Below are 13,665 nucleotides of genomic sequence, written 5' to 3'. Positions count from 1 at the left end.
AAGATTTGAATATTATAGACTTTACTGAATTATAGACCGCATTTTATAAATGGTGTGTTCATACTTTTATAGGAGCCTCTAGTTTGTGTGGGATAATTGCCAAATTGATGCAAGGTGTGCACAAAACTTAACGTAACTAATTATTATTTATATCACAGTAGTTTTCCAAAATATTTTACCTTCTTCCTACTCTTCAATCTATTATTTTTAGCTAAGAAATTTTTTCTCTCAAGCATGTAACAAAAGTAATTTTCTCAGAGACGATCATTATACCTTGGTGTAAATTTTTCATTCAAATTTTGCAATTCATTTGCAAACACCCGGTTTACACTTCTTCTGAGAATTCTAGAGTATCTCATAAAATTTCAGAAAAATTATGATGAATTTAAACTGGATTATAGACAAAAAATTTCCACCAAGGTAGAGCTGAAATAATGCTTGCAGTGCAAATGAACTAATTCACATTGCCAGAAGCTATGCTCAAGTTCCCTCTTATCATAATAATTGTATGCTTCTTTTTAAAACGTGCCATTCTATATTGACTATCGAATTATTTTCAAGTCTAATTATGCATCTTGATAAAGTTGATAATATTTGCTTTTGTCCGAATCCGTCTTTTTGAATATAACTTTTTTAAGGTGCTACACACTTAAGTGGTCTCATGGGTAAACTACCTAAGGGATTACAGAAGCTGAATCTTGCTCATTGCGGTTTGACGGGTAAAGGCATTAATCAAATCGCACATGCCTTGAGTCTGAATAGAAGCATGCCCAGCAGTCTTCAATACTTGAATCTTTCTGGAAACAGTTTGAAAGATGATGTCAATGTAAGTATAACATTCCCTATATTATATACTTCTACTAATTATTTCCCAACGAATCAGCTGTACATCTGGTGTGAATTAACTTTGAATGGAATGTACTGTCTGAATCCAAAGTTGAAAATAGAGTACAAACTAGTCACAAAGTCTTGAGCTGTTGCTCGAGCAATGATGTCGAAATCAAATGAAACAATGTCCATGTTAAGGAGTAGAAATCAATTTGAGCAAAGCCGAATAACTCCAGCTAACAAGTTGACGATTAAGGCTGATAATCACCGATTTTGGCGGATCTTATCCACGTTGTACAGTGATCTGCCTTGTGTAAGTCGGTGCCGGTTTTCCAACGGAAAACGCTTGATTTAGAAAAATGTTACCATTAAAGTTTAACGCGCAGCTTGTGACGTTACCGGCTGTTGGAATCAGCGAGTGCGCTACCGAACGGTCCCTAAACCTCAAAGTGGAATTAGTGAATAATGCATCTGAAATGAAAAATATTTATGCTCTATAAAAGTGTTTCATTTCAGTTCATTTTACCCCGTCGTTAAATTTACCTTCACAACGATAACTACGTATCGAAGAATCGGAGCGAAATAAATCCGAATTCAGTATTCTGAAACATTTTTCACAATCCGTGATTTCTGTATTCTGAGAGATGAGAAGAAAAAATAAAAACTTATTATCGGGGTTCGAACGAAAAAGTAAGACTGAGGGGACCAATCTGAGAGATTTAAAAGTGAAACACGAATGTGGTGACGTGTTGAGGAAATTCGCTAGCGAGAATGGCCGATTGATTACTCGCGCATGCGCGTTAAGGAAATGTAGTATTCCTACCTTTACCGACCAAGCAAACGTGGCCTTATTTTTCATATATTAAATAAACAAATGAACGGAAATGGTTGAAATTTCCAAGGCGCATCGCTCTTTCGTAGTCGAATTCAGGAAAGTCGCTAATATCCCAAAAATCATCAAAAAGATGTGTAGTTTTCACGACGTCTTACTATTTTCCAATTTCCCGCATTTCTTGAGCTTTAAAGTGCATGGATGAGATACTTTCCGACATTCTGGAAAGAATGAGGGATAAAATCAGCCATCGTGAGACTATTTTCATGCAATAATAAGGTCAGTAAATGAAAATCATTAGAAATTTGAACCATTACCGTTAATCTTTTTTATTAAACATATGAAAAATAAGGGAGAGTTTACGCAATCGATAAAGGTAGGAGTACTGCATATCCTTAAGATTGTTGAAAAAACGATACGCATGAAAAGCTGATACTTTTATAGAATCCGCTACAATGAAGGATACCGCGTTCTTTTATTTAAAATAAGCTTGGAGAGTTTGACTGCTGGTTGTAACCGTTAGCTTCAGCTTCGTTATGGAACGAAGTCAACTCGTTATTCTAACCTCATTTCCTTGCACACCGAAATTGTGGGGAGTTTTGAACACTTCTAAGTAGGTAGAAACGTTGATATTAATAAATAAATATATTACGAGCTTATATTTTAATATGTTCATCATATAAACTTTGCCTATGTGAACCCAGCCTAATCATAAAATCTTTTCTCAAATTGTTCATCTCTTATTGTTACCTGGTATCACACTAATCTGCTCAGAATCATTTCTATTAAATAGCAGAGATATTATTTTTTGTTGTTCACTCATCATCATTGGCTCAAATGACATTGTTAAAGATTTTGCAAAAATGAGTTTTTTTTCTCTTTTTCTATCTTCCGATACAAATGTTACAGCTCATTCATGCTTAACGAGGATGGTTCGGCCAAAAATTGATATTATTTTTAAATTTTATTGCGAGATAGTCGTATCTACATCGAGTATTTATCAGATTATTGTAGGTACCACAAAGTTACGAATATCTCTTTGAAAATGCAAAACTGCAAAATACTAGTATTATGAAGAAAAGCTTAGACATCGATGCTTCGTTTCGAATCGCTTCAAAGTAGTTAAAAATGTAGTAAATTCGTTCAATATCTTTGTAAGTTGCTTACTTTTTTTCTGGAGATTATCTCGTCAAAAAATTAACAAAAACTATCAAGACTTGAGCAACTAACCTCCTTGAATTGCACGCCGCCGTAAACTCGTATGCTTTGAAAATGATGGATCTCTTGCCTCAATTTTCAGAGGTGACTATGTGTTGACAATTCTGTAAAACCACATTTTCAGAGTAAAATAAATAATAGTAAGAATTTTTTTCACAGAACTTGTGCAACTTCCTGGCACAACCAAATAGCTTAACTCATTTGGACCTCAGTGGTACGGATACGACCTTAGAATGTGTAAGTTGCAATCATAAATAACAGACTCTTCGTATCTTTTTACCGCTGGATATTGAAGGCAGAGCTTCTGCTTCTGCAATTGTAACGTTAGAGAAATTTACATTTTTTCACTATATTTAGATACTTTTCTCGTTTACTCTTGCAGAAAAAGGCAATAATTGAACAGCCGCGTGCCGTTCCTAAATAGTTTTACATTTTAAGGGATTCAAAGATCCATCGCAGTTGTGTTGCTAGAATTCTTTTAACGACTACATTCTCTTTTGTTTTTTTCAACACAATCTTGTACGTTGAAGAGTGTTTTGTATGTAAAAATTGAATTTCTTTATCAATTTTCAGTTATTCGGTGCACTGTTGCGAGGCTGCGCAACAAATCTTGTGCATTTAAATGTAGCACGAAATTCCTTTTCGAGCAAAAAGACTAAGGAAATACCGCCAAGCTTTAAGCAGTTTTTCACGGCAACGTTATCATTAAAATACATGAACATTTCATTTTGTAAACTACCCTTAGAAGGACTGAAGAATTTACTGCTTGGCTTGGCTTGTAATGAAAGCACAGTCGAATTGGAGCTGGATATGAGTGGAAATAATTTAGGTTCGATGGGTGCCCATGTCCTCGAATCGTGTATTCATGGTGTGCGATGTATATCGTCATTGGATATCTCGGACAGCAGTAAGTTTCTTTTCCTAAAAGCCGTTTCAGTGTCTGTTACAAAGTTTATACTTCGTGTATAGCATTTTTCCACAATTATATTCTCTGCAACTCTTGACAAGTTGAGTTTCAACGCCGTTTATAAATTTGTTTCATCGGAAATACCTTTTTTATAGTTTTTCATTGATCAATTTCACAGGTTCAATGGCGTGAGAAATTATACACATATGTTTAACGATTTCTCAGCAGAACGCTACTTTTAAACCTGACTGCCGGACCAGTCTGCACTTTTGTTAATTTCTACCGTATATTACTGGGCGTAAAAAGTTATTTGAAATTCCGTACAACCTTTTTGAGAAATTATGGCAAAAATTTACCACATTTTTAGACAATAAGAAAAAAAAATTGTCCGATTTCACTAAAGGATTCGAAGAAATTCCAGAGGTTTCCAACAATAACTCGTGTTCTTTCATAACTTTATTTTCAACTGAGAATCTATAAAAAAAACTCCTGAGTTTGATATATGTAATTGTTTCTGAACAAGTTGAGTTAAAGTTGCATCTCGGATCAACTTCCAGAATAAACTCATATTTTTCTACAACTTTATCTTACACACATTTCATCTCATATATCGGAAAAAATCCTAGTTCTGGTGTTTCTGCTTATTTTCTGGATGTACTGCCACATGAAAAATAGGGACGGATGTCTGACAGAAATAGGAAATTTTGTGGAAAAGGTTGGAATTAATTTTTTCATAACGTAGCTTCGATAAAATCTAGACATATCTGTAAAGTAGTGTATTGTGTTACAAGTGCGGAAAGCGGGTGATTTTTTATGAGTGTAAGATTTGGTAAGAAGAAAATTTGGTTCCAAAAAGCAAGTAAGATATGACACGATATGAGTCAGATATCGTCCATTTGCATGTGTGACACACGATTTTTTTACAACACGTGTAAAAGGAAGTTTGATTTGAGAAGCAACGAAAGTTGCTACCGGCAGCAGGTAATATCGGGGATAGTTACCTTACGCTCAATGATACAGTGACCGGCCCACCCCCTAAATACTTCGCAAATAATGGCCACATTTTTTCAAATTTTTATCTCAATTCTAACTCGTGTTCGCAAAAGGGTGGATTTAACTCCATTTAACTTCTTCAGGGGCAAATCAAATCTGTCGAACGGTTTTCGGTAAAATTTGGTATACGAGGTTTTTTGGGCCGCTGACTACGCATCCGAACTCCAAATTTGAAAATTCGAATTGGTGGACCAAATATGGTGGACCACAATCCAAAAAGTCACTCGATTTTGAAGAAATTAGGTACTCAAGGACTTTTAAGATCGCTGATTATGAATGTGAACTCGAAATTTCAAATGGCGGATCCAATATGTTGGACCAAAATCCCAAAAGTCACTTGATGTTGCCATATTGGATCCACCATTTTGAATTTTCAAATTCCAAGTTCAGATTCGTTATCAGTGACCCAAGAAACCCCCCTATACCAAATTTTATCGAAATCTGTCAGGTGCATTCAATGTGTCCCTGAATGGTTTAATTGGGTAATCCACCCTCTTACGGGTACGGGTTGAGATAAGAAAGATTAATAAAAAGAGCAATCAAACTACACTACAAATTTATTTCTTCACATTATATGTATATTTCGATCATAAAGACTTTAGTGGTCATGTTGTCTGAACGAACGATGTGCCATGGACTAATCCATTTGAAAAACTAACATCAATTTACTTGCTGCAGAGAATCATGCGAATAAAAATTATCCGGCTTCATTTGTAATCTATGTGTTTCAGACATGGATGTCGATTTAGCGCAAGTGATAACGGCAGTGAGTAAAAATAAATCCATCAAACAGCTATACATGGGTCGAAATCTAGCTGGCATGAAAACTAAACATATTGCCGTTGTGATGGAAGCACTGGTAACTATGATGCAGGAAGATGATTGCGTATTGCAGGCGTTGCATTTACCAGATTCTAGATTGAAAAGTGATTTATTCAACTTGATTAACGCTTTGGGGAGTAACACATGCCTACATACGCTGGATATCAGTGGTAATCAGGTATGTACGAATTATGATACTTTTCAATGGGCCCTTTATGGACTTTTTTTTTTATTGAGAAATTTGGAAAATCGTATCCTAGTTCAACTGTAGAATGTTTTTCTATTATGAAAATTTTGAAAATTACGCGAATTTCTTCATATTTTCGTTTCATATCTAATATTTATTACATAGTCGAGGTGTTTCATTCGTATTCACCATCATTGGCCCAATACACTGCTGGACATTTTTTTGCGAATGCTGATTGTTATGTATATGAGAGGTTCCCAGCTATCTCGACCTGACTTAGCTATGACCCTCACCATTTTTAAATTTATTCCAGCAGCGAATAAAATACGTACTCCACCGCTTTCCTTTTAATTCATCTTTGACAAAGTACGAAATAATGATTGATCTATACCCGTGGAAAAAATTAACGGGCCCTCCCGTCTTAGACCGAAAAAGATCCAACTTTGAAACGCTGTAACTGCGTGAATTTCAAGCAAAGGGTTGAATCAAAAACGATGTTGGAAGCTGAAAATCTTGGCTTCATGTTTCGATTTTCAGATTTAGTCTATACACATTTTTTTTCGAGTCAACTTATCTTTCAATCACTCTTGTCAAATTTGAAAAGTGAACCTTCGACTTAACACAGTCGTACGTGATAGACAGAATTCGTTATTAGATTTTACAAGATGGCCACTTTGTAGTTTGGAATTTTACTGTCAAATTTTTTTTGTTTTGAACTATTCCTTCGATTTTTTCTCGCCAAGTTATCCAATATATTACATATTCAAAACCAAAACACCTACACAAGAAAGCGTGGATCAAAGTGCTAAAGGGGGGGGGGGGGGGGGGTTGAGCCGCAATACGTGCAAGGACAGAGCTCTTATTAGTTGAATAAATAATCTTCCCAACAAATTTATAGTCATAAAACTTTGTTTACAATGCTCGCAAGCCTGTCAATTTGTTACACAATTTTTGGATCGAAAACGAGAAACCTTAGACCGTATACTTCTGGATCACGCATTGCCGTCCCGCTTGTGATACGAGTTGCCAGACAAGGGAAGCATGTGGAGAACAGAGAAACCGTTGGTCATACCATGTTCGTGTTAATTAACTTGATAAAGTCTTCTACTAGAGTTGTCTTTTGCTACTTTTAACGTATCTTTCAGAGTTTACGCACCCGTTGCCGCTGCTGTCCAAATATTGATAATATTGCTACAAAGGGCAAAATCACCCCTTTTGCCCCTCCTTTCTGATCTACTAGTCATCACAGATAAAATACGCATAAAAGTTTTCATATCTCACAAAAAGAATAAGCTTGCTGCGTCGACCAGTATTATTGTAAAAACAGTCGGATAAAAACGGACTTTAAACTGATAACACGCATTTCCCAATGAAAATATTTTCACCATCTTTTAATTTCGCTGCGTCTTAATTCGCATCTTAAGGTGCATATAAAGACCCGTTGTACACCTCGAAAACGCGGGGATGCAAAACTCCTATACCGCTCAAGCGTTCAGGGTGAAATTTGGTTAGTTAATGCCTTATTTTGGTAAAAAGTGGATCGTCTTTTTACTTTTTCAAAATTTTGAAAAAAAATTTACAGACTAGTTACCACCCACAGAAATTGACCCACAGAAAATTATTTTACTCACTGTCTTCGTCACAATTACTTCAATGTTAAAGTATAAACGAGGCACGGTCCAGAAGTATACGGTCTAATGTCAACGATGAGCATACGCAAAAAATAGCTAGATAACGTGTTCTTGGGTGCTTCATTTACAGTTAGTCTCAATTGAAAAAGTTGTACACATGAGAGCAGTAATTCTGAAGCGATTAATTTTCTTGGACAAGTCGGTGACGTTGGCAATGCAGTTTCAGCCTGCAGTGTCATTGTCAAACAGCCACCACGGCTTGAATCTGGATTTCCAACGTGACTGACTTGTTAAAGAAATGAGCTGTCATAATTACTGACCCTGTGTGTACAGTAATATTCATTAATCCCTTGAGTGTCGGGCGAAAATAAGATTTTCGTGCCACTCTTGTGTAGGAAAAAAATTTCCATAGATTTATCCTACAATTGCAGTGTAACAGTTTTTTGGATCGCTGAATCCAAATCTGAACTCAGATTTTCAAAATTCAAAATGGCGGATCCAATATGGTGGACGTGAATTCGAAAATGGTTTAACGAAAGTGATTACATCGAAGTTCTCGAGGTCGCTGAATCTGAATCTGAAATCGGATTTGTAAGAGTCGAAATGGCTTATACAATATGGCAAATGAAAAGTTCAAATTTGATCAAATCTGTGCACAAAATGCTACCCAGGGGTTTTCGGGGTCGCTGATGACGAATCTGAAATCAGATTTCGAAAATACAAGATGGCGGACCGAAACTTTTTCAACTGGATTCGATTAGACTCGCACTTTTTATCCGCCAAATGGATTCGTCATCCTGAATTTTCAAAATCTGATTTCAGATTCGTAATCAGTGATCCCGAAAACCCCTAGGTACAATTTTTCGACCGGATTTGATCAAATTTGAACTTCTCGTCCGCCATATTAGATCCGCCATTTCAAATTTCACAAATCCGATTTCAGATTCAGATTCAGCAACCTCAAAAACTTCGAGGTATATACATTCTTCGGAATAAAGCTAGTTTTCGAATTTACCTCCGCTATATTGGATCCGCCATTTTGAATTTTGCAAATCCGATTTCAGAATCGGATACAGCGATGTGAATAACGTTGATTTCCCAAACTACAGTCAAATCGATGTAGTAGAAACACGTTTTTTTCAAATGCCCACATATGTGTCATGCTACAAAAGTGGCACAACACTTTTTTAATCAAAGTTTTTGTAACACCTTTTCGATTATTAGTCAGTAATTAAAAAAAAAGTCGTACAGCAACTTAGAATTTTTTTTTTGAAAGGTATACTTTCCACTCCAAAATGGCTATCAAAATTGCTGTGCTCCATGCAGTGCTCGAACTCAACATTAATTTTACAAATTTGACGAATGTCGATTCGAAGTGACGTAACTTCGGAAAAAAATTAATATTCACTAAATCTCAAAAAGTATTTTGATGTTGATGTTTCGAGTTTCAAAATCGCATCACAGTTTTTATGCATGAATTTTTTGCAAAGTTATGCAACTCTTAATTTGTAGGTTTTTTTTCACAGAAAAGTAAGTGGCCCGTTAATTTCTATAGCCAGTGTATTTTAAGTCGTTCGCCGTATCGTCCTAATTTAAAGGGAATAAAAATATTTTCAACGACCTACAGAAATGTCGAAACATTATTCATTTAATTTAGAGTTGTTTGATCTCTCGCATCGTACCGACATGGTGAAAATCAAGAATAAAATAGGAGACTAGCACGGACTGCCGCATGCAAATTTGCTATTCTTTAATCAACGATTATTTTGTATTTTTAGATTGGTGACGCTGGTGCTCGTCTTTTAGCAAAGGCATTGCAAATAAACAATCATTTGAAGAATATTATTTATGATAGGAATAACATAACGATTCAAGGATACAGTGATATTGCATACGCATTAGAAAAGTAAGTTGAATGTTCGAATATGTTTTGGTTCAAGTGCAACGACTTCTTCACTTTACTTCGATGATGAAACATTCTCTTTATTGTTTCTTACCGTTCAATTATTTTCCGAATTATTTTACAAACCAAAATCAACCAAATCTTCGTCCAATAGCAACTACAGCGTCAGGCATATGCCGTTTCCAATATTCGATGCGCAACCTTGCATGAAAACGTCTGCGGAAAAAACTGAACTGCTTATGAAAAAAATCCAAGATTTGTTGCAAAGAAATGTAACGCCGAACAAATACAGTCACGGGCAAGCGTTCCGACTTCAACAGGGATTCTTATTGAGTTCTACGCAACAAATGGTAGATAGACTAGTCGTGCAAACGCAAGACACGATAAAAGCTTTGGCGGCTGAGAGCTGTGATGCCAATAACGATATAAATTACGCTACTGGCTTGATACAGGACGCTGATAATTCGAAACAGGTACGCTACAACTTTTCCTTTTGTCTGTATCAAAATCTTGATCATCGCTAACTGCCAGTTTCATACTTATTACAGCTTTTGCCGAGGTTACATGAGGTTGTTACAAGAAGGGACGATAGTAGTCCCATTGAAATCAAATTGAAAGAAACAGCAGACGAGATCCACAGAGTTGTCACTGGATATCTGCAGGTATGAAATTCCAGGCTTGAGTCATTCAAATTTGTCAGCGTAAATAAACACTTCTTTTGATATTCAATGCCGAAATGTATTATCAATTTTCTGTGATTTTATCAAAGAAAAATTGGTCATAAAGTTTGAATCAGCAATACGGAAGATATAGAAAATCGCTTGAACAACCTCCAGCATCGTTGTTTGTGACTCTGATAGTGAGCACAAATTAAAAGTATCCCTGCTATGTAGTTTATAGAAATGATTCAGAGAAAATTTGAATAAAACAAGCTAAGATGTTAACAACTCGAGAAAAAGTTTTGTAATCAGAGACTGCCATGAAACAAATTTAATTTTGACAAATAGTTATCTCCAAGATGAATAAAAATATTTTTTTTTCATATCCCTTAGGAAAATTAGATTTTCCGGGGGTTCTGATCGGACTTATCGGTAGCCCTATCTTGATTCTATCGATGATTCTAGTGAAATTTTGCGATTTGATCGAAGTAGACAAAGTCAGGCATATTCTTTTCGTTTCCCGGTATAATTTTTTTTTTTTTTTCTTTTCATCCAAATTTTCGGAGATTTCCAGGTAGCCCTACAAGAATGATAACAAATATTCGAGCACAATTTTTGAATTCGATTGAAATGGAAAAAGTTGCGTTGGTTTTTACGTTTTTATTTTGTGAAGTTGGCCCCTCGAGTGTTAAATTAGATTTTCACTATCAAAATCGATAGAACTATTTTTAAAACTTACACAAAAAGTCTAGAACTATTTGAATAAAAGCTAGAACTCTAAAAAAAAAAATCGATTTTCGAAAAATGAGGGGCCATGTTCACAGAAGTCTCAGGTCTCTCATGTTCAGGTTGAGCAACGTATCCCGCCATGGCCATCCCAAACGTTGTTAATACAAATAACATGAGAAATAACTCCTGTTTATATACGGAAAAACTTGCTCAAAAATATATCGTCGGTACGATTCAGTTCCATAAAACTATATCGTGATGTATCGCTATTTTGAATTCGTTATTCTGACCACAATTATATTTAGGCTTTATAACTGTGTTGTGATGTGAGATTTCTGAAATGTCTTTCGGACAATTTGTGGTGAGTCTGATCATCGAGCAAAATGGAACACGAAGTGTTAGATTGGGATGAAAAGACCAGAGTTTAATCATAAAATCGTTCCTTAAATTATCGATATTCTAGCTCGTGCTATTTGAATTTGCTTAGAATAATTTTTCTCTCATAGCAAGGATGTAATTTTTTCGTGGCTCAAATAAAACTGGTGAAAATTTATTGAACATTGTTTTTCTCTGTTCTGTTGTTTGTGTAATCCAGTATTTCAGTGTTCAATGTATTTTGCAGGATTCCTTGGACAGTATACTGAAGTGTGCCATCGAACAGTGTCCAACGGTTTTGAACCAGACAGTCATCAGAGGCGATGAAAGCGAACCAATTTCTGTCGAATATGACCTGAGAAGCAGTTGTAGAGAGAAAAATCAAATTAGCACAGATTTCATTTATACTTCCATATTCGAACAAGCTGGGACTGACATCATTAATAAAGTAAAGTAAGTTCATAATTAATTTTCTTATTTAAAGGAAATTCAGGTGTTTATTCCAATATTTAGTCAATGCTGTGCTATTACTCGTTACCGCAGAGAAACTGATTACATTTTATAGCTCAAGTTTAACCTTCTCGAACTATTTTACGTGACAATTTATTTTTAGGGCTTTTCTGTTACTGTAAAGTTATTAGACGGATATTCCCAAACAAAAGTGAGTCTCGGTGAGAATATTGAACACTTCGCGATGAGATGAAAATCTGAAAAAATTTACGATAGCCAAATTGATAAGATGATTCGTTTTAAATAATAATAAATCCAAAAACGTGTTAAGAAGTTGCTTAAACAAAAATTTGTTCAATAAATCTCTAGTGAAATTTGTTGTATTTCATGTGTAATGAATTCATTGATTTTTCCGAATACGTATGAATTTTTTGGGAATTTTCAGCGATGTTGAAAAAACCGCTTTCGAGAATTTTTTCAACTTTGGAAAATGAATCAAAAGTCTTGAACTTTTGGATAGGTTTTCGTAAATAGTTGTACATTACTCTCAAGACGTTTTAGAGACATGGAACGGATAGTTTCATAAATAGAGCGTTACAAAATTTTGGAAAACGGAATTATTCAAAATCGACGAAAATTACCAAAAAATACATACGTATTCAGAAAAATCAATGAATTCATTCTACATGAAATAAATTAATATCACCAGAAATTTGTTAAACAAATTTTTGTTTGAACAATTTAATAATAACTTTTTGCATTATTATTATTCCGAACGAATTATCTTATCGACTTCGGTTATGCTTGATTTTTGTCAGATTTTGTTCTCTTCGCGAAATGTTCAATATTCTCACCGAGACTCACTTTTGGTTGGGAATATCTGTCCGATAAGACCTTAAAATAGACGTCGATTTTATTCTACATCAGTATAACTACTAAAAGTACTTGGCAAGATTCACGATTATTTTCGAATCAGCTATTCCACGGTAAAAAAATTATATTTGGATACGGATGAAGCCTATTTCAAAGATAATTAGAACAAGAGTAAGCAATAATGAAAAATCCACTGCTATAACGGACCTGGATATTGAAACTTGCTCGTTTTTCATTTCAAACCACTATAAAACGGTGAACAATGCAAGACATCGTACAATTTCAATTCATGATGGATTCTTTTGACAAAAAAGCTTTTTATCATTAAGTTGGTAAGAGTAATTTTTCTCTAGAGTATAATAAAAGTTGCAAGAGTCGGAATTAGCTCTATGAGCAAAACTGTTTAAACGCAAAAAAAAAAAAAAATGACTTGGAGCTTCGTTTACTCAATTAAGTATCTAATTGGGCACCAATCAATAGTTAGCTTGTCGTCAAACAAGCTCCATTGCCAATCGAATTTTCGTATGCAGACGCGTACTTGGCTTCGATCGAAAAGCGGGAAATATAAGGTATGGAGCATTGTTGAGCGCTTGGCAGTTTTTTTGTTAGATTTCGGCAGATGCCCGCTAATGCATTCCATCCAGCGACTGGTCTTGATCGGCGAAAATATGCTTTTGTAGAGAAATAGGGCTTCGGAGATTTTTTGCTTGCCCTTTCGCCGGATTTGTTGATCACAACGAAGTCAATGCCGTTTTGGACATCTGCCAATCCAATATTACTATTTATTGAATAATATGAGTCATTGGAAAGTGAAATTTATTACAATTTCAAAGCGAATTAGATCGCAGATCAAGGTCTCAGCTCTTGTCAATGACTTGGACATTTTTCTCGTGCATTTTTTGGAGAGTCGTGATAGGGTGTGAACGTCATAATTTGAGGAGTGTTCAACGTTGGCCGTCTCGTAGTAATATTAATGAAACTCGTGTGAAAAAAACTTTTTCGTGATACGTCCACCGAGAAAATATTGTCTTCGTCAGAATAGCAGCTTGCCCAAACGTTGACTTTGTCGAGATTAGATTAATTGTTCTCTTTGCTTATCACACCAGAATTCTACCTGACAAAGCTGCAGTGTGTATCAATTGTTTTTTCAGATATAAAATCGATAACCGTTATCAGAAGCTACTTCTTTACTGTCCGA

The 13,665-nt window shown here is 35.2% G+C and overlaps 1 protein-coding gene across 6 annotated transcripts in view; it reads left to right on the top strand.

Annotated features, from left to right (window-relative positions):
• LOC124415874 (F-actin-uncapping protein LRRC16A) overlaps positions 1-13,665 on the top strand; it is a 53,994-nt gene that overhangs the window by 19,176 nt on the left and 21,153 nt on the right. For 4 of the 6 annotated variants that reach the window (XM_046896600.1, XM_046896591.1, XM_046896565.1 and 1 more), the window contains exons 8-16: positions 73-114; positions 639-826; positions 3,038-3,115; positions 3,452-3,785; positions 5,570-5,838; positions 9,257-9,384; positions 9,536-9,854; positions 9,930-10,043; positions 11,392-11,597. In XM_046896600.1, coding sequence (XP_046752556.1) covers positions 73-114; positions 639-826; positions 3,038-3,115; positions 3,452-3,785; positions 5,570-5,838; positions 9,257-9,384; positions 9,536-9,854; positions 9,930-10,043; positions 11,392-11,597 — 1,678 coding nt within the window. The remainder of the gene's footprint in view (positions 1-72; positions 115-638; positions 827-3,037; positions 3,116-3,451; positions 3,786-5,569; positions 5,839-9,256; positions 9,385-9,535; positions 9,855-9,929; positions 10,044-11,391; positions 11,598-13,665) is intronic. The other 2 variants (XM_046896582.1, XM_046896609.1) reach the window with 2 other exon arrangements.

Source organism: Diprion similis, chromosome 1 (assembly GCF_021155765.1).
Source record: "Diprion similis isolate iyDipSimi1 chromosome 1, iyDipSimi1.1, whole genome shotgun sequence".
Taxonomy (NCBI): Eukaryota; Metazoa; Arthropoda; class Insecta; order Hymenoptera; family Diprionidae; genus Diprion; species Diprion similis.
The sequence above is the reverse complement of the archived record's forward strand: the minus strand, read 5'-3'. Positions and strand labels throughout refer to the sequence as shown.